This window comes from Dipodomys merriami, unplaced genomic scaffold (assembly GCF_024711535.1).
Source record: "Dipodomys merriami isolate MVZ:Mamm:240054 unplaced genomic scaffold, mDipMer1.0.p SCAF_8, whole genome shotgun sequence".
Classification (NCBI taxonomy): domain Eukaryota; kingdom Metazoa; phylum Chordata; class Mammalia; order Rodentia; family Heteromyidae; genus Dipodomys; species Dipodomys merriami.
Window position 1 is genome coordinate 33,162,716 of NW_027206401.1, and position 19,167 is coordinate 33,181,882.

General features: G+C 39.9%; 1 protein-coding gene across 1 annotated transcript in view; it reads left to right on the forward strand.

The window, feature by feature from the left end:
• The window catches only part of Sec63 (SEC63 homolog, protein translocation regulator), a 75,434-nt gene extending 65,353 nt beyond the window's left edge, over positions 1-10,081 (forward strand). Inside the window, exons 20-21 of the mRNA XM_070010712.1 lie at positions 3,851-3,955; positions 6,370-10,081. Coding sequence (XP_069866813.1) covers positions 3,851-3,955; positions 6,370-6,513 — 249 coding nt within the window. The 3' untranslated portion in view covers positions 6,514-10,081. The remainder of the gene's footprint in view (positions 1-3,850; positions 3,956-6,369) is intronic.
• The last annotated feature ends 9,086 nt before the right edge of the window (positions 10,082-19,167 follow it).

Below are 19,167 nucleotides of genomic sequence, written 5' to 3' on the forward strand. Positions count from 1 at the left end.
GATTAAATGTATGAATCTTTAAGACTCTCTATCACAGTATATTTTAATAATTTATTTTTCTGTTATCTTTTCAAGGAAGGAGCTTCTGTCAGCCTTGATTTAGTGATCTTGGTGGACATAAAACTTTTGAATTTCAAGATAATTCTAGATGTTGAATTTTATTATAAACTTTTTTTTTGTATTGTGTGCCAGTGTTGAGGCTTGAACTCAGGACTTAGGCACTGTCCCTTTGCATTTTTGCTCAAGGCTGGCACTCTACCACTTGAACCACAGCTCCATTTTGGCTTTTTGCTAGTTAACTGAAGCTAAGTCTCTCATATTTGTCTACCTGGACTGGCTTTGAACCATGATCCTCAAATCTCAGCCTCCTGAGTATAGCTAGATTACATGAATGAGTCCTGCTATAAACTTTTTTTTTCTTTTTTAATCTTCATAAACAAGTGGTAAATGTGTGGAATCATTTAATATTGCTCATTTGGCATTAAAAGGTAGAGCCAACTTAGGGATTTTTTTTTACAGCAATTTTTTGGTTTTAGTTTAAATTTTATTGGTTTTAAATATTTCAGAAGATATAAAATCAAACAACCTTGCCTTCTGCATTTCACTCTTCCACTTTAGAAAATCAATTGATGTTACTAAATTTTTATATAGCCTTCATGTGATATTGTTTGCAAATCTTAAGCAAATAATCGCCCTCCTAGAATCCCCCCCCCAATCAAATTTTACACAAAAAGTGGCATACATTATGTTTTACATCTCTCTCTGTTGGATATGTATTACTTGGATGTAATATAATGATATACTTGGATATGTATAGCTTGTATATGTGTTTCTTAAGAATTGGCCTTTTCCTTCAGGAGCACAGTATTCAAGGAATTTAACATTATCATCTAATACATAATTCATATCATTGTAAGTTCAGAATCCGAAGAACAAACTTTGCATTTAGTTACCATATCGCCATAGTCTGGGACACTTTCTTATGTAATGTTGAGGGGTTGGGAAGATGCTAAGGCCTAACTTCCTTGTGCAAGCTAAACAGTATTCTAGCAGAAGTCCATCCTAAGCCCCCCCCCCCCCCGTGGTTTTTTTTTTTCATACTATTGACATTTTCAAAAGTCTTAAAAAAAATGTTTTGTAGAATATCTGTGAATTTGTATCATTGGTTACTCATTATATTTGTCTTACATACTTTGACAAACGTGCTATATTGACGATGTACTTAATATATTACATAAGTGTAATATTATATTGGTTTGTCCCACTTTGGTAATACCAGGGTTGCTTATTTACATTTTTCTCTATATTGTACAAGTATTTCTCCTTATCCATGGGGTGATATTTTTGGCCATATAGGTCTACCCTGTTCTCATACAGTTTTTTACCTAGTTTAGTATGTATGTATGTATGATTCTTACATAAATCAGCTTTTATGTAACACTGATTTTTTTTTTTTTTTTGGCCAGGCCTAATGCTTGAACTCTGGGCCTGGCTGTTGTCCCTGAGCTCCTTTTGCTCAAGGCTAGTGTTCTACCAATTGAGCCACAGCACCACTGCAGCTTTTTCTGAGTAGTTTATTGGAGATAAATCTCATGGACTTTCCTGCCCAGCTGGCTGAGATCCTTGGATCTCAGCTTCCTGATTATCTAGGATTGCAGGTGTGAGCCACCTGCGCCCAGCTTTTCTATTTCTTCTAAGATTAAAATCGAATGCCTTCATTATATTCATGTCATAAATCTGTGTCTGTGACTGTTCTTCATTTATATTGGCTCTCGTAAATTGAGTTTGGGATTGTTTTTTATTAATTTGAGGAAATCAGACCTTTGTAATATGTATTTTTTATTAATAAAGTTTTTTATTAATAAAGTGAAAATACTATACAGAGGGGTTACAATTACATGAGCAAGGAAATGAGTACATTTCTTATCAAGCATTGTTGCCTCCTCCTTTGTTTCCCCTTACTATCCCTGCCCTCCGAACCCCCCACTCCAAAGTTGTACAGTTCATTTTTTGACATAATGTCTTGTACATCTCATTGTTGCAATGGGTCTACCTGTATCCCTATTGTGATATGTATTGGAAATATTTTTCCCCAGTTTGTTTCTCTAGTGTGATTGGTTTTTTATAATGTTGGAGATCATACCCAGGCCCTTGAGCATGCTAGGCAAGTATAAGAAGTATAAATTTACCCATTTTCTTAGTTATTTTTTGTTGTTGTTGTGGACAACCCCTCATCCTGGGGGCTTGAGCTTGGGGCCTGGAAGCTATCCCTATGTCTCTTTGTGCTCAAGGGTAGTGCTCTACCAATTGAGCCACAGCCCCACTTCTGGCTTTTTCTGAGTAGTTTATTAAAGATAAAAGTCTTACATAATTTTCTGCCCTGGCTGGCTTCGAACTGCAATCCTCAGATCTCAGCCTTCCAAGTAAGTTTTGTTAGTTAGGAACATTTGGGAGGTTTTGTTGTTAAAAATTCTCCCATGATTTTCTTTTCTTGTTGGTACTAGTTTGAGTCTCAAACATGCTAGACAGGTACACTAACCACTCGAGACACACGCCTGGTCCCTTTTTTGCTTTAGCTATTTTTCTGATATGATCTTGCATTTTTACCTTGCAGGAGCTGACCTTGGACTGTGATCCCCTTCCTTACAAGTAGCTGGGATTATATGTGTGAGCCACTGTACGTGGCCTAGTTATTTATTTATTTATTTATTTATTTTTGCTGGTCCTCGAACTTGAACTCAGGGCTGGGCTCTGTCTCTGAGCATTTTTACTCAAGGCTAGAGTTCTACCACTTGAGTCACAGCTCCACTTCTGGCTTTTTAAATTTTAATTCTTGATAGCTTAACTTGTTGTATAATCTTGACTACGAAATTTTGGAGATTGGAAGCAGAACACTCAAATGTCATTTTAAACAATGTATTTTTTCTTTGCCATAGTGGAATTAGAACCTCTAAGGCTTTGTACCTATTTGTACAAAGGTTTATGATTTGATGAGAAATAAAATATTTTCTTGGACTGTTAAGGCATTGGCATTTATCCTAGAATTTGTTTTAATTTTAATTTTTTTTTTGGGGGGGGGAGTCCGGTCATGGGGCCTGAACTCTTGGCCTGGGCGCTGTCCCTCAGCTCTTCAGCTCAAGGCTAGCGCTCTACCACTTGAGCCACAGCGCCACTTCCAGCTTTTTTCTTTTTGCTTATGTGGTGCTGAGGAATCGAACCCAGGGCCTCATGCATGCAAGGCAAGCGCTCTAACACTGAGCTACCTTCCCAGCCCCTAAAGTTTTTTTAAATTAATTTTTTTGTGATTAGAAAGGTGATGTTACAGAGTGGTTACAGTTACATAAGTCAGGTAAAACGTACATTTCTTTTTGGACAATGTGTCCCTTGCTCTCTCAGTTTTTCCCTTCCATCCCACCCACCAGTTGTACAGTTCATACCATTGCTGCATTTGTTCATCCTTTGTCCTTCCATTTCTGTGCCCCCCCCCCTCTTCCTCCCAAAGACAGATGAATGAACAAATGACATGAAGAAAACAAAAAAAGCAACAAAGTAAAAAACTTGTTTCCATTTCCTGGAGTTCATTTCCATAGATATTACTTTATATGAGCAGATGCACATGGGCATTGGTCCTTTGTGTTCCTCCCCTAAGAATATCCTCCTTTGGTCTCACTGTGTGTGAATGCCTAGAGTCCTGTATAATTAATCATGTCACAGTATTTTACATCTGGCTTCTGCATATGAAAGAAAACGAGCCATTTGTCTCTCTGAGCTTGGTTTACCTCATTTGAATTGATTTGTTGTATATCCATCCATTAAAATACAGGTTTTAAATGCTGGTTTTATCTTTTAGGTAGAACTGAAGTTTCCTGCACCAGGCAAGCCTGGAAATTATCAGTATACAGTGTTTCTGAGATCTGACTCCTATATGGGTTTGGATCAGATTAAACCATTAAAGGTAAGAATAATGGTGAAGTGAATTAGCCTGTTTGAGCAACTAAACCTAAGAGAAGCAGTTCTAGTTTTGAAATGTAGAATAACACAAGGAAAAAGAGACCATCTCATATTCTTTCAATAATAAATAAGGAATGTAATGTTTTAGGACCTGACTATAAATTTCTTTCTTTCTTCTTTCTTTCTTTCTTTCTTTCTTTTCTTTCTTTCTTTCTTTTCTTTCTTTCTTTCTTTCTTTCTTTCTTTCTTTCTTTCTTTCTTTCCTTCCTTCCTTCCTTCCTTCCTTCCTTCCTTCCTTCCTTCCTTCCTTCCTTCCTTCCTTCCTTCTTTCTTTTCTTTCTTTCTTTCTTTCTTTCTTTCTTTCTTTCTTTCTTTCTTTCTTTCTTTCTTTCTTTCTTTCTTTTCTTTCTTTTCTTTCCTTTCTTTCTTTCTTTCTTTCTTTCTTTCTTTCTTTCTTTCTTTCTTTCTTTCTTTCTTTCTTTCTTTCTTTCTTTCTTTCTTTCCTTTCTTTCTTTCTTTCTTTCTTTCTTTCTTTCTTTCTTTTCTCCAGTCCTGGAGCTTGAACTCAGGGCCTGGACACTGTCCCTAAGCTTCGTTTGTTCAAGGCTAGCACTTTACCACTTGAGCCACAGTGCCACTTTTGGCTTTTTCTGTTCATGTGGTACTGAGGAATTGAACCCAGGGCTTCATGCATGCTGGGCAAACATTGTACTATTAAGCTACATTCTCAGCCCATAGTGATACATTTAATATTCTGTAAAAGTTGTAACTCTTGGGGTCAGATGGTGGTGGGTTTTTTTAACTTTTATTAAAAAAATTTTTTTATATTATAAAGCTGATATGGCAGAGGCACCCTTCTATTTTTTAAAAAAAACACATTTTTTACCACAGATTTTATTGGAATAGTTTATTCATTTCTACTTGTTTTGTCATCATAGAGTATAGCTTTCCTGAGCTGCTTTTATGTGCGTGCCAGTACTGGGGCTTGAACTCAGGGTCTCAAACTCCTTTGCTGCTCCTCGCTATTGTTCTACCGCTTAAGCCACACCTCCAGTCCAAATTTTTTGCTAGCTAATTGGAAGTAAAGTTTCTGGGACCTTTCTTCCCTGGCTGGCATTGAACCTATAGCTCTTAGATCATAATCTCTTGATTAGCTAGGATTATAGGTTTGAGCAATTGACCAGGCTCACTTCAGGTTTTTATACAGGCATTCTATATCATTAGAGATCATGCTTTTAAAGTATGTTATACTGTAAAGAGTAAAGGGGCCTGCAAAGAGTAGGTCCTGCGCCGGTGGCTCATGCCTGTAATCCTAGCTACTCAGGAGGCTGAGATCTGAGGATCTCAGTTCAAAGCCAGCCCGGGCAGGAAAGTCTGTGAGATTCTTATATACAATAAAACCACTAGAAAACCAGAAGTGGCCCTGTGGCTCAAGAGGTAGAGCGCTAGCCTTGAGCTGAAGAGCTGAGGGACAGCACCCAGGCCCAGAGTTCAAGCCCCATGATTAACAAAACAAACAAACAAAAAGAGTAAAGGGAACCAATGTGAGTAATTTTTCTCCATTAGAGTTAGATATTTTTTGCATCTGCCATACATAGAATTTTTTTTTTTTTTTTTTTTTAATTTTTTTTTGGTCCGGTCGTGGTGCCTGAACTCTGGGCCTGGGTGCTGTCCTTCAGCTCTTCAGCTCAAGGCTAGCACTCTACCACTTGAGCCACAGCGCCACTTCCGGGTTTTTTCTTTTTGCTTATGTGGTGCTGAGGAATCAAACCCAGGGCCTCAGGCATGCAAGGCAAGCGCTCTACCACTGAGCCACCTTCCCAGCCCCATACATAGAATTTTACAAGTCCAGTTGCTCTATATCTCTTTGAAAGTCATATTTGCTTTTTCTTCCTTTAGCAGAAAAATTCTGTTTAAAATACCAGTAGGTATCATTGCTTAAGAATTACTACTCTTGCAGATGCTGGTACCTCACTCAGGAGGCTAAGATTGAAAATTGTGGTTCAAAGCCAGCCCAGGCAGGAAAGGCTGTGAGACTCTATCTCCAATTACCAACAAAAAGTCTAAAGTGGAGTTGTGGCTCAAGTGGTAGAGCGCTAGTCTTGAGCACAAAACTCAGAGATGATGCCTAGGCCCTGAGTTCAAGCCCCAGGACTGGCACAGACATATGTTCCTGAATACTATAATAGAAAGCCAAAATATCAAACTATTAGAAATTTAGTTTCATTTATGTATTAGTAAATTTACTTTTTAAAATTTTCTAGCATAAAGTACCTATTTTGAATGAAGTGTTGAATTTTGAGTTGTATCTATAGATGTCTGTTTCTTTATAATTACTGTGCTCATAGGAAATCTTTATCAGATATTCCATTGTTCCTTTCAAATTTTCTGATGCTCACACTTAATTTGTCTTTATAGTTGGAGGTTCATGAGGCTAAACCTGTGCCAGAAAATCATCCACAATGGGATACAGCAATAGAGGGAGATGAAGACCAGGAAGACAGCGAGGGCTTTGAAGATAGCTTTGAGGAAGAAGAGGAGGAGGACGAAGATGATGACTAACCAGTACTATGGGTGGACCACAGCCTTTGCACATATGTGCAAACTTTTGCTGTTTTATACATGTATAATAAACCAGAAGCAGTGCAGAACTAAAGTTGAGGGAAGTGTTGGCTTCTTCATTAGAAATGGGTTCATCAGATAATTAGGCAGTTGGCAGTGCCTTGGTACAATCTGAAAAAGGCTGATTTAAAGCCTTTCGAATATGAGTTGGTGCATTTATTTCATCTGCAAATGATAATAAATCCTTTGTTATTCTAACTGTCCAGCAGTGTGGGCTATGTATTATCTGATCAATTTAAGGTCTCAGTCAAAGTCAAGGTACTTGAAAAGCAATGTATAAATGAACAACTTTTCTTTGTTCACTTTTAGTTTTAGTAAACACTATGATAACCATCACAAATATGATTTAAATAACATCTGTTCAAGTGTCCAATCTCATGATAAGCTCTGTTATTCATTTATTGATATTTTGCAAGTGATGAGACTATAACAGTTCAATACATGAGTTAATTTTTACCTATTTGATCATGAGTTGGCATTCTCTCACATTCCACATAATGCAGAGGGCTACATTTTGAGATTTTCTTTCTTAATTGCCCAAGTTATCTCAATATGAATGGTTTTTAATGGCTTACAAAATCTTTAAGCCTCTTTCTTAGCAGATCATTGCAGGATCTAATTCTTTTGATAAAGCTCTAGATCTAAAAGTAATTGTGGGACCATACATTCTCTGCTATTGGTGGTTGATGTAATCAAAACCTTTTTTAAAAGGTTCACTAGAAAAGCTGAACTACATTCTTGGCTTTTAATCTACCTGATTATATCAGAAGCCTTTTAAGGAAAACAACGTGCAAAAGAGGCAATTTTTTTTGTATTCATTTTAGACTCCAGTCAATAAAACGAAAGTTTGACTCATTTTATGTTTGTAATTGTGTTTTGTCTTTTTACTCTCAAAGTGCATAAACAGGGCAATTCAACTAAAATTTTAGTAATACTTTATGTCATTGCTGCTGTCTTTGTAAACTATAGGAAAATCGAACCGGAAGAACAGTCCTTTTTTTTTTTTTCCTTGTGCTGGCCCTGGGGCTTGCACTCAGGGCCTGAGTGCTGGCCCTGGGATTTTTTTGCTCTACAACTTGAGCCACGGCTCCACTTCTGGCTTTTTTCTGGTTAATTGGAGCTAAGAGTCTCATAGACTTTCCTACTAGGGCTAGTTTCAAACCACGATCCTCAGATCTCAGCCTCCTGTGTAGCTAGGATTACAGGTGTGAGCACCAGCGCTTGGCTTCTAGCAGTCCTTTTAATATAGAGTAGAAATATTCATATGATGAATCACTGAGATAAGAAGCATATTTTAGTGCTAGATATGGAGGAACCCCAAGGATATAATATTGAAAAACTGACTGTAATAGTCCTCAAAATCTCCATAGGCCAAAGCACTGTTGCACTACTAACTCGTGACCTTGCTTATTTAAGGTCGCTACTCTTCATGCAGAATTACTACTGGTATTTTGTTACTATAGTAGTTGGAAATAAAATTTGAAGATTACCAAAAACACAAATGATTTTTTTGTTTTCTTTTCACATTACTGGGATTTGAACTCAGGGCCTGGTGCTTGGTAGGCAAGACCTCTACCACTTGAGCCACAACCTGAAGCCCTAAAAGTAGTCTTTTAATTGGAACATTGATCACCAGTTTGGTACATCCCTTCCATGGCAAAAATCTGTACGTTGAGGATTTGTTTTAGTTGATTCTGTTATTAGAGGGTCAGTTTAGTTTTCAAACTTGTTTTGCTGTGAGCTCTTGTTGATAGTTATGCAAGGGATTGCATCCAATGGAAGGAATGAGAGGTCAGAAAATGTGTGGCAGCAGACCAAGGAAAGGGAGCAAACATGACAACAGTATTCGTAATTCCTAGTTTTCTTAAAGCTTACCTCTCAAGAAAAATGTTACTCGTGGCCTTTTCCCCTAAGAGAGGCTGTGCAAAGTTGATTCACACAAGTGACTTCTCTGCTTTTGAAACTGTGGAAAGGACTTAACCTATTAACTTGCCACAGTGCTTTGAAAATCAGCACTTCCACATGAGGAAATTCCATTCATCTGTTTTACTTTCCCAACCAAAACAATTGGTGTTCTTCTAATAAGTACCATAGGCAACCTCTTTCCAAATTATAGGAGTGAGAACTGAGCCTTAGGCTCTCCAATAACTGGCCAGACACCACATCCCTTCTTTCTTTGTCTGGCATGGGATTGACTCATCTTGGTTTTCATTTAATTTCCCTATCAGAAATAATGACAGTTGGTCAGTAGACTAAATGAATATTTAGATGAAAACATAAAATATGTATACATGAAGTGAAATTGGCTTTTTATGAAATTAACATTTTTTTCTTTTAAACCCCTTATAATGCAAGCATCCATAGGAAATTTAGTCACCATCATTGAAAGGATGGCAGTTTCTCATGAGACTGAGGCCTCTATGTTTGCCTGGTAAAGATCTCCAAATTAGTTAACTGTTTGTGTCCTGTTTAACATCTTTATGAATATTGTAAGGAATTGAGCACATTGAGTGAGACTGTGCACCCAGACTAGTACCTTGTGCTCTGCTCTATACTCTCAGCTTGCACTGAGCGGTGGAGGAGGAGTTGTGTGGAAGCAAGAGGGTGTGGATGCTAATACCCAATGTGAAATGTGGAGCAGGGTGTTGAGGAATGGGACAAGGTTCTGTGTTACTTTTGACCACAATGTCTATTCACTTACTTGCTTCAGCCAATCCAAGTTTAGTTTAGTAGCAATCCATATTTCAGATGTACTTTATACTTAGGCAGTTTTGTGGGATTGTTCATGGTCATGTTACTGAGTTTCTACATCCTCATTATGTGATTGGATATAGTTTGTGTGTGGCAGTCATTGGAATCCATTTGCCTTGGCTAGTGACTGTTTCTTCTGTCTTCCCATCCCCTATTGTCCTTCTACTGTGAGCAGGGGAATTTTCTTCTTAGGACTAGCTAAGTTGACTTTTTCCTTTGTGACAGGCAAGCCTCAACTTTGTTTTTTAAATGAAATGTTTCTTTAAAGTCCCCCTGTCCTCTCCCCTCCCCCCCCCATTCTGACCAAATCTATGAAATCCTCTGTTTAGTCTGTCTGCCTTAAAGTAAAAACAACTGTAAGTGGACTGTAATGTGACATTTTACCAGTTGGGTAGTGATTAGACCAAATATGTCTCAAGAAGCAACAAGCATCTTCACACATTTAAACTTGATGCTAGGGCTATTTTGCAAAAATTAAAACAGATGTGATCTTGTACATTTTCCTGTAAATGAGCTAAAAACCCCAAGTAACAGCAATCATTGGCTGGCTTTAGGGCTGTGGTTTTGGATGGGGGTATGTACATCCCAGGGGTATGCAGGTGATCAATCCATCGAGAATATGTTCAAATGGTTATTTGTATTTAATCTCATCCTCTTAAATTTCTATTTTTGTGTGTTTTATAATGTACATAATCTACTGTACAATTGTACACTTCTACAGTTTATAAATAAATGATACATTTACTGGTGCAATATATACATATTTATTCTGATTTGAGTGTATGATCAAAACGTTTGGACACTACTGCTTTGTGGTTTGATTGGGTGCATTGTTTGGACCTTCTGATGCTCAGCCATTTGAGAGCATAAAGTGGCATCGTCTGATAGAGATGAAGTTGCTGTGTCTAGTTCTGCTGCTTTCTTTTTTCCCTGTGGAGCTGAGTAGCTTGGTGGTGGGGCTTGTAGTCCATGGGAGGGATCTGTGGGGCTGTTGCGTGTGGAATGGAAGTGGGTTAGGTGTGAAAAGGGACAAAACTAGGATCTCTGAGCAAAGGCTATAGCTGTTAGTAGACAGGACAGCCAGGCAGTTAGTAACTGCTGCTGATAAAAAGGTGAGTGTGGGAAGGGCTGTCTGCTCATTCCACACTGCATTGTTCAGCTTGAAATTGAGCCTGGGTACAAAAAGGAGCTGAAAGCCTGGATGGTGGCAGCAATGGACACCACTTTGTGTGCAGTAACCAAGTAATTGCCCTGTCATTTCCAACCTGGTTCCAGTAGAGGGCGATATGGCTATAATTTTCTTCAGCAAAGAGTGGTGGAACTAAACCAATTTTTTTTAAATTAAAATTTAGGGTCTCACAGGGTTTGTATAGCTGGGCTCAAACTCCTGGACTCACCATCTTCCTGCCCCAGCCTTCTAAGTAGTTGGGACAATAGCCATGTACCACCATACCCAGCTGAGAAATGCTTATTCTTTCTATTTGCACCTTCTAGAATTACCTTCCTCTTTAATCTTCTGAATTTTCCTCTAACCTATATCTTTTGTATTATGTGTTCTTTAATTCACTAAATTTACTTCTGGTTGGGAACTAAGTCCCTTTGCAGCAGACTCCTACAGACATTCTGTGTGTGCCCATTATGGTAGAATGAATAGTAGGCCAGGTGCTGGTGGCTCACACCTGTAATCCTTGCTGAGTTCTGAGGATTGAGGTTCAAAACCAGCCTGAATAGGAAAGTTTGTGAGACTTTTATCTCCAATTAACTACAAAAAAAAAAAAAAAAAAAAGCTGGAAGTGGAGTTGTGGCTCAAAGGATAGAACACTAGCCTTGAGCTGGGAAAGCACCCAGGCCCTAAGCTCAAGCCCCAGGACTAGCGTACACACACACACACACACACAAAGGTATTATACGTTGTTGGAGAGAAGTGAGCAGTCTAGACATAAATTCCTTTACACAATTTATATTTTTTGCATGATTGAGGTCTATGAAGGGTCTGCATTTTTTTACTCTGCAAGGTAACCTGCTAGGGTGATGGCTAGAAGGTCAGAGTCACAGCAGATTGTGTGAGCTTTCCGTCCCCATCTGCTCATCCTGTTACCCAAGTTCTATATGGGTGGAGGTGGTGGTGCTAGGTAGGTACTGTGCAGGCAGTGGGTTCTTATGGCTTAGGAACCTAACCTAGAGCCATGTGAGCTGGCCTGCCCACCTCATCCTCACAGTGAGCAAACGCCCTCTGCCTGCCAAGGTTGTTTGCTAAATAAACATCTCTAAGAAGACTGTGGAACAAAAGCCCCTGAGCCTTTACTCACAAACATGCAGAAAGGTGAGAAACCCATAAAAGGTGATCTTTACTTACAAAGAGGAATTGAACTCTTACTTTGTAAGGAGTGAGTTCTACTTAGTGAAAGTTAGGACCAGTGAAACTGCATATGACAAAGCACATTTAAGCCTCTGGAAACCGTCTTATTGTCAAAAGATAATTTTATGTTACAACTGAATTTAGCTCACTTAACCTATACACAAAAAAAAAAAAATCTAGAATTTTCCAAGTTGAATCTAGTCAGTTGTATAATAGAAAATGGAGTGTCTAAAAAGAAAGAGTACTGTTTAGTGTATGTTGTAACCATACAAGATTTTGGTAATTGCTCTTGTGCCCTTCCTGATCCAACTGCTACCTCTCCATTTCCAGCAAACAAAACCCATACCTGTGCCTGAACCTGTGCTTCCATCCAGTGAACTGGTTCCTTACAGAACAGTTGAGATTCTTTTAGTGATGCCTCTTTTCCAAATATACTGCCCAAATAAGCTCAGGGAGCCATTAGACCTTCTTTGGTTGAAATAATGGAGAACTTCAGAGATGGCACCTAGTTGAAATTCTAAAAGGCAAGATTTTGTTTTGTTTCAACTACAGAAAGGTCATTTAGATGAATGGGAATGGCAAATTTGCTGACAGGCAGTTTGAGAAAAAAAACATATAAAGATGATGATAAAGCATTTGATGAATCTAAAATTCAGTGAGAGACTATAATAAAATTTGTGATCTTTGAAGCCAGTCTGAAGATTCCCAAAGAGACACAGTGCGAGTCTGTGCCCCGACCTTTGCTAAAACATTTTTCTTGATAATTACATCCTTCTCCAGTCACTGGCTATGCTCTGTAGCTCCAAAAGCTTATTGTTCCTCTTGACATGACCACACATATTAAACAGAGAAGAAAGGCTGGGAATGTGACTTAGTGGTAGAGTGCTTGCCTAGCATGCATGAAGCCCTGGGTTCAATTCCTCAGTGCCACATATACAGAAAAGGCGGGAAGTGGCACAGTGGCTCAGGTAGAGTGCTAGCTTTGAGCAGAAGCTCATGGATAGTGCCCAGACCCTGAATTCAAGCTCCAGGACTAGCAAAAATAAAAAATAAGAAGAGAATGAGCCAAGAGAGGTGCCCCCATATTGAAATGAGGCAAGGCCACCCCTTCAAGGGGCTCACATCAGCCTGCTTTAGAACTTGGTGTTAGTTTTCCCACAATCCTCAGGAGAGCATGCCCCACCTACTCACCCCTACTCACCCCTCTCTCTGCCCCCACTTCCCAGTCTGGGTCCATTGTCATGGAAATCATACGGATTAATGTGATTATCAGCAAAGTGCTTTTGAGAATGGGGGATGAACTGTGGTGGTATGATCACAGCATTATGTTTTCATACACCAGGAGCCTCCACATCTTTCAAGTCTGCCTACTTAATGACAGGGTATCTCACTAAATGTCACCACTGACACCTCCGGCGCAGCACACTTCACATGCCGTTTAAGTTTGGCAATACTGAGTTTTGAGTAGAATTTTTAATGATTCAGCGCGTTAGAAGGAATAATTTTTAGTGGAAATAAAACCTTAGAAAAGCTTCTTCTACCTTAGTATGATATTTGCAGTTTTCTTTGCATGTGGGATAAAGTACTTACAATCGGATTGAGCTATCCCTCTCCCAAGCATCTCTACAACCTAACAGGAGCAGGGCTGTAATGTAGGGATGCAAACAAAATCACTGAGTGCAATGGAGAGCCACAGCAGTGAAGTTAGTGAAAGAGAAAGAGAGAGTGAGAGAGTTAAAAGAGATGAGTGCTGTGGGGCTTCTTCTGAGCTCTGCTTTAGAGCCAATTGCACTCCCTTTGAGCACAGAGGACACAAATTCATGGGAGAGAAGGTTATGGAAACAAAGGACTTGTCATAGCTGGCCAGATGTAGCTGGGACCCAGGCATCCCTCCATCTATTACACACACACACACACACACACACACACACACACACACACACACACACACACACACACACACACACACACACACACACACACACACACACACACACTGGGTCAAGTCTAACATCACTGCAAACTGTACCCTACCACAGCCAAGAATTTATGTTCTGGGATGGCAGGTTGGGTTTGTACTTGAGTGTATCTCAGAGCTCCCATGCTGTGTTAGCATGAGATCCTATTTTACCCAGATGTGTGAGATTCCATGTTCGGTGAATCCGAACGCATGAAGGCTCCCCATGGGAAGATGCAAATACTGCCATGGTAGATACCTATCTTGAGAGAAGAAACAAAGTCTCCCTCAGTCTGGAATGTGATTACTTTGCTTTTAGCAGCCCAAGATATGGCATAGACAGGTGAACAGACAGCCCAGGCTGACCTCTCCGAGAGGGCCAGTAACCTTCATTCTCACTTCTTTTTTTTTTTTTTTTGGCCAGTCATGGGGCCTGAACTCTGGGCCTGGGTGCTGTTCCTCAGCTGAACTCAAGGCTAGTGCACTACCCACTTGAGCCACAGCACCACTTCTGACTTTTCTGCTTATGTGGTATGGAGGAATTAAATCCAGGGCCTCATGCATGCAAGGCAAGCACTCTACCACTGAGCCACCATCCCAGCCCTCATTCTCACTTCTTAACCCAGACTCGTCTAAAGGATCTGCTCCAAGTTCTGTTACTAAACTTTAGCATCCCTCTTACCAGGCCAAGTATTTGTTTCTTAGTGAACTTCTTTGCACTTAACGAATACTTTCTACATCCGGGCTCAAGGCTGACCTGAGGGAACTGAGTGAGGGTGGAAAAAGTAGTGTTTGAAAATGATCATTGGCTTCAATTCAATCACACTAAAATTCCTTCTTATAGGTCCATTTTGCCATCACCCACTTAGGAAGATGTACCTCAGCAATATATCCTCACCGAATAAGATGCAAACATTTTGGATCTCTCTTGAACACTAGTCACCAGCTATTTGAGTTTCTTCCATAGTAATTGCAGCAGGAGACTGAATGTAGCTGAAGTCTAACTCACTGTATGGCACATTTTATTGAACTGAAATTTGAGCAGGGGTTCTGAACTGTCAGAATAAATATTTGAAGGTTAGATTCCTCCCCTTGCTGCCAAGAAACCTCTCCTATTCAGTTTGAGCATTTAATAAACATGCATCCACTGGGGAAGAGCTGGTGGAGAAGGACCTCCTCACAACTACCTGGATTTCACCTCTGGAGAGAGAAGCTTACAAGGAGCGGAGGACCTAAGGGGAAGGCAGCCCTGTGATCTGGAGGGCAGCCTGTTCCTTGCTGTTGCGGGAAAGCTGTGTAGCCATGTGACCACCGTCTTCATTGCAGCTCTCCAGCCTGCTGAGTTCAAGTCACCCAGCACCTCAGAGTCCCTTCCCTGGGAGCCAGCAGGGTGCAGAGATGGAAGAGCCTGTGGTGCAGGTAAACTCAGAACAAAGAATCATACAAAAACCAGTTGCAGGGGGGGAAAGATGGAGAGAACCATGGAAGAGGCGCCATTGTTCGAAATGCACTGTGCTCATAACTATCTTGTTGAACTGAAACTGTTTTGTTCAACTAAAGATAGCAGTAAAAAAATTTTTAAACAATCAGCTATAGATAGGTACTCATCCTTGGCTCATCCTTGTGATTCTAGCTACTCGGGAGGCTGAGATCCAAGGATCACAGTTTGAAGCCAGCCAGGGCAAGAACAATCCATGAGACTCTTTAAAAAAAATTTTATTATAAAAATACTGTACAGAGGGGTTACAGTTACATGAGTAAGGTAATGAGTACATTTCCTATCCAGCGTTGTTACCTCCTCCTTTGTTTATCCCCTACCATCCCTTTCCTCCCCACCTCCCCACCTCCCCAACTCCTTCCTCTCCCCCCCCAGGTTGTAGAGTTCGCTTTCAACATACTGTCTTGTATATCTCATTGTTACAATGGGTAAATCTGTTTCCTTATGCCAGCATTTTGTTATTTCCTTTCCCCTCCCCAAATTAGAAAAGTGTATATATAAGATGCAGGGCACTGACATCAAATACAGTGAAAACAGGGGTTATACCATAGGGGAAGCACATACAAAAGAAGCAAAAAAAATCACATAGTACATTTTAAATATGTTAAAAACAATAGCAAGCAAGAAAAAACAGTTGTGTCCCTATCTTGGGGTTCATTTCATTTAACTCTTATCTCCAACTAATCATCAAAATCTGAAAGTGAAGCACCAGCCTGAGCAAATAAGCTCAAAGATAGCATGCAAGCCCCGAGTTCAAGTACACACACACACACACACACACACACACACACACACACACACACACACACACACACGGAGAGTTGCAGTTACATATAGTAGTAACAGGAAATTACAAAAGCAATTCCATTTATAAAATCATCAGAAAAGAATGGAAATAGGAATTAACCAAGGAGATAAAAGACTTACAGTATGAGGACTACAAAGCATTACTAAAAAGAAATATAAAGTTCATCATGTCAGTGCTTCTCAAAGTGATTTACAGATTTAATGCTATCCTTTTTAACAACCTTTAAAAATATCTCTATTTTTTGCAGAAATAGAAGAAAAAAATCTTAAAATTCACATGGAATTTCAAAGGACCTCCTAACAGCCAAAACAGTCTTGAAAAGGAGCAAAGCTGAAGGCTCCACATGTTCCAGTTTCAAAACTTCCTACAAAGCAAGAGTAATCAAAACTGTGATACTAGCATAAAGACAGATATATAGACTAAAGAAACAGAATGGAGAGTCCAGAAATAAGTCCTTGCATATATGGTCAAATGATTTTTTAAAATTTATTATTAAGGTTAACTGTTTCATAAGTCAGGTTATGAGTACATTTCTTTTTTGGGTAATGTCACCCTCAAATGGTTTTCAACAAGGATATCAAGAATATCAATGGAGGGAAAAGAATTAATGAAGTATTTCCAGCAAATTAGTGCTAGGAAAACTGGATATTCACAGACAAAAGAATGAAGTTGGGCCCTTCCTTAATGTGAAATACAAATGCGAACCCCAAAGTATTAAAGACTTAAAATATAAGACTACAAAAAGGGTTAGAAGAAAACATAAGGTAAAAGTTTCATACACTGGATTTTTCAGTTATTTCTTGGATAAGACATCCAAGGTTCAGACTTCATAAACAACCTTTTGTATACTACAAATGCTTTTGAGCCAGGCATGGTGGCACAAATCTATATAATTATAATCCCAGCATCTGGGAGCCAAGGCTCCTATAGCCTTGAAGCTAGTTTAGGATACACGGAGAACTTGGCTAAAAAAATTTTTTAAAAAAGATGCTATCAACAGAGTAAAAAGAAATCCCACAATGTGGAAGAAAATATGAAAATATTTGCACATCATGTATCTAATAAGAGATCTATTCAGGCCCACTCAGGCCTGTAATCCTAGCTACTCAGGAGGCTGAGATCTGCGGATCAAAGTTTAAGGCCAGCCCAGGCAGGAAAGTCTGTGAGACTCTAAGCTCCAATTAATCACCAGAAAACCAGAAGTGGCACTGGGGTAGAGCACTAGCCTTGAGCAAATACAGTGCAGGGATAGTGGTATAGCCATTTGGAGAAAAAAAGGCTAGACGGCTCTTCTAACATGCTTTCTACAATTTACTCCAGGTGCCTTCTAAATTTCAATTTGGAAGGCAAAACAATAAAAGCCTTAAGAATATAATATAGAATACGAAATAGGAAAATATATTCTTGACCTTAGGCAAGGAAAATATTTTAAAATGGAATGCAAAGAGCATTTCCCAAAAGGAAAAAAAATGACAAATTGAATTATGTCCAAATGAATGTCTTCTGTTCTTCAAACACACAAAAAAGAAATATGAGGCCAGCTACAGAGTGGGAAAATATTGCCACACACATAACTGACAAAGAACCTGCCTGCACATTAAACAGAAACCCTACGAATTGGGAAGAAAAAAAAAGATGATCAGACACTGGTAACTCACACCTTTAATCCTAGTTACTCAAGAAGCTGAGATCTGAGGATCACAGTTTAAACAAAGCCAGCCTGGGCAGAAAAATCCACGAGACTCTTATCTCTAATGAACCAGCAAAAAGCCCCAAGTAGAGGTGTGACTCAGTTGGTAGAGCTCCAGCATGGTGCCAAAAGGCCAAGTCAGAGTATGAAGCTCTGGGTTCAAGCCCCAGAAGTGGCACAAAATAGAAAGAGGAAGAGGAAGAGAGAGAGAGAGAGAGAGACAGAGACAGAGACAGAGACAGAGACAGAGAGACAGACAGAGAGACAGAGAGACAGAGGAGAAGGAGGAAGAGAAAGAGAAGGAGGAGAAGGAAGAGAAAGAGAGAAGAGAGATAGAAGAAGAAGAGGAGGAGAGGAAGAAGAAGGAGATGAAGAGGGAGGAAGAGCAGGAAGAGGAGGAGGGGGAGGAGAGGAGAAAGAAGAGGAAGAAGTAGAATGAGGAAGAAGAGGAGGAGGAGAAATACTCAACAGGAAATGGTCAGTAGGCATTAAATGGGCTTAAGAGGGATTGCTTGCTCACTTCACACTGAGGGCTGTTTTCTCCAGAAGTAGATCCTGAGGAATGTGTGGTGAGGATGCTTATAATGAATAGAGATGCTTGTTATGAAGGAAAGGAGAGAAAGGCCTTGGACCCCAGCCTGGCGCCTCCACGGGATATGCAAGAGTGAATATGGTCTGTGATTCCCATAGCAGGTGGGCGTGGCTTTACCTCTTTCATGCAGACAAACCTGGGTCCCCAGGAAGAGATGACCTTGGGCAAAATGGTTGTGTGCATTGAGGTAGACTGTGGGGGACCCCCGGCCAGCTGTTCCGACCCCATTTCTTGAAGGGAGATCTGAGTGCCTTCCTATGCTTGTGAATGGCCAACAGATACCAGCAAGGCTCATCAAGTTCACATCCTTTAGGGAAGAGTAAGCAGACGTCACTATGACCATACAACCATCTCAAAGACACTGACCTGGAATACAGAGTAAGCAGACGTCACTATGACCAAACAACCATCTCAAAGACACTGACCTGGAATACAGAGATTCCAGGCCTTGAAGCAAGCAGAAATTCTCTCTCTCTCCTCTCCTCTCTCTCTCTCTCTCTCTCTCTCTCTCTCTCTCTCTCTCTCTCTCTCTCTCTCTCTCTCTCTCCTGGTGGAAGTAGAAACAGGTAGGTCCCTCTGTAAAGCTTGTGTTGGTCATTATAGGCTTGGTTATGCAACAGACATGCTGTATGCACACAGCATCCCTGCCCCCCACTGCACGCCTAAGAAGGTTCACAGATGCAAACTAGAAATAAGTCTGATGTCCATCAACAATAGAAAGAAAAGCAGGTGTGGTGGAGCATGTTTGTAAGCTAGCTGGCATTTTGGAGGTAGAGGCAGGAGAAGAGCAAGATAGATCAGGAAAAATAATGCATGGAAAACAGAAGCCTGGAGTTCAGACATTATTTTAATGACTAGCTTGATTACAAGCACAAAGGCACTATTTTGTTATTATTGTTTGTTGTGGGGCCTGAACTTTGGGCCTTGGCACTGTCCCTG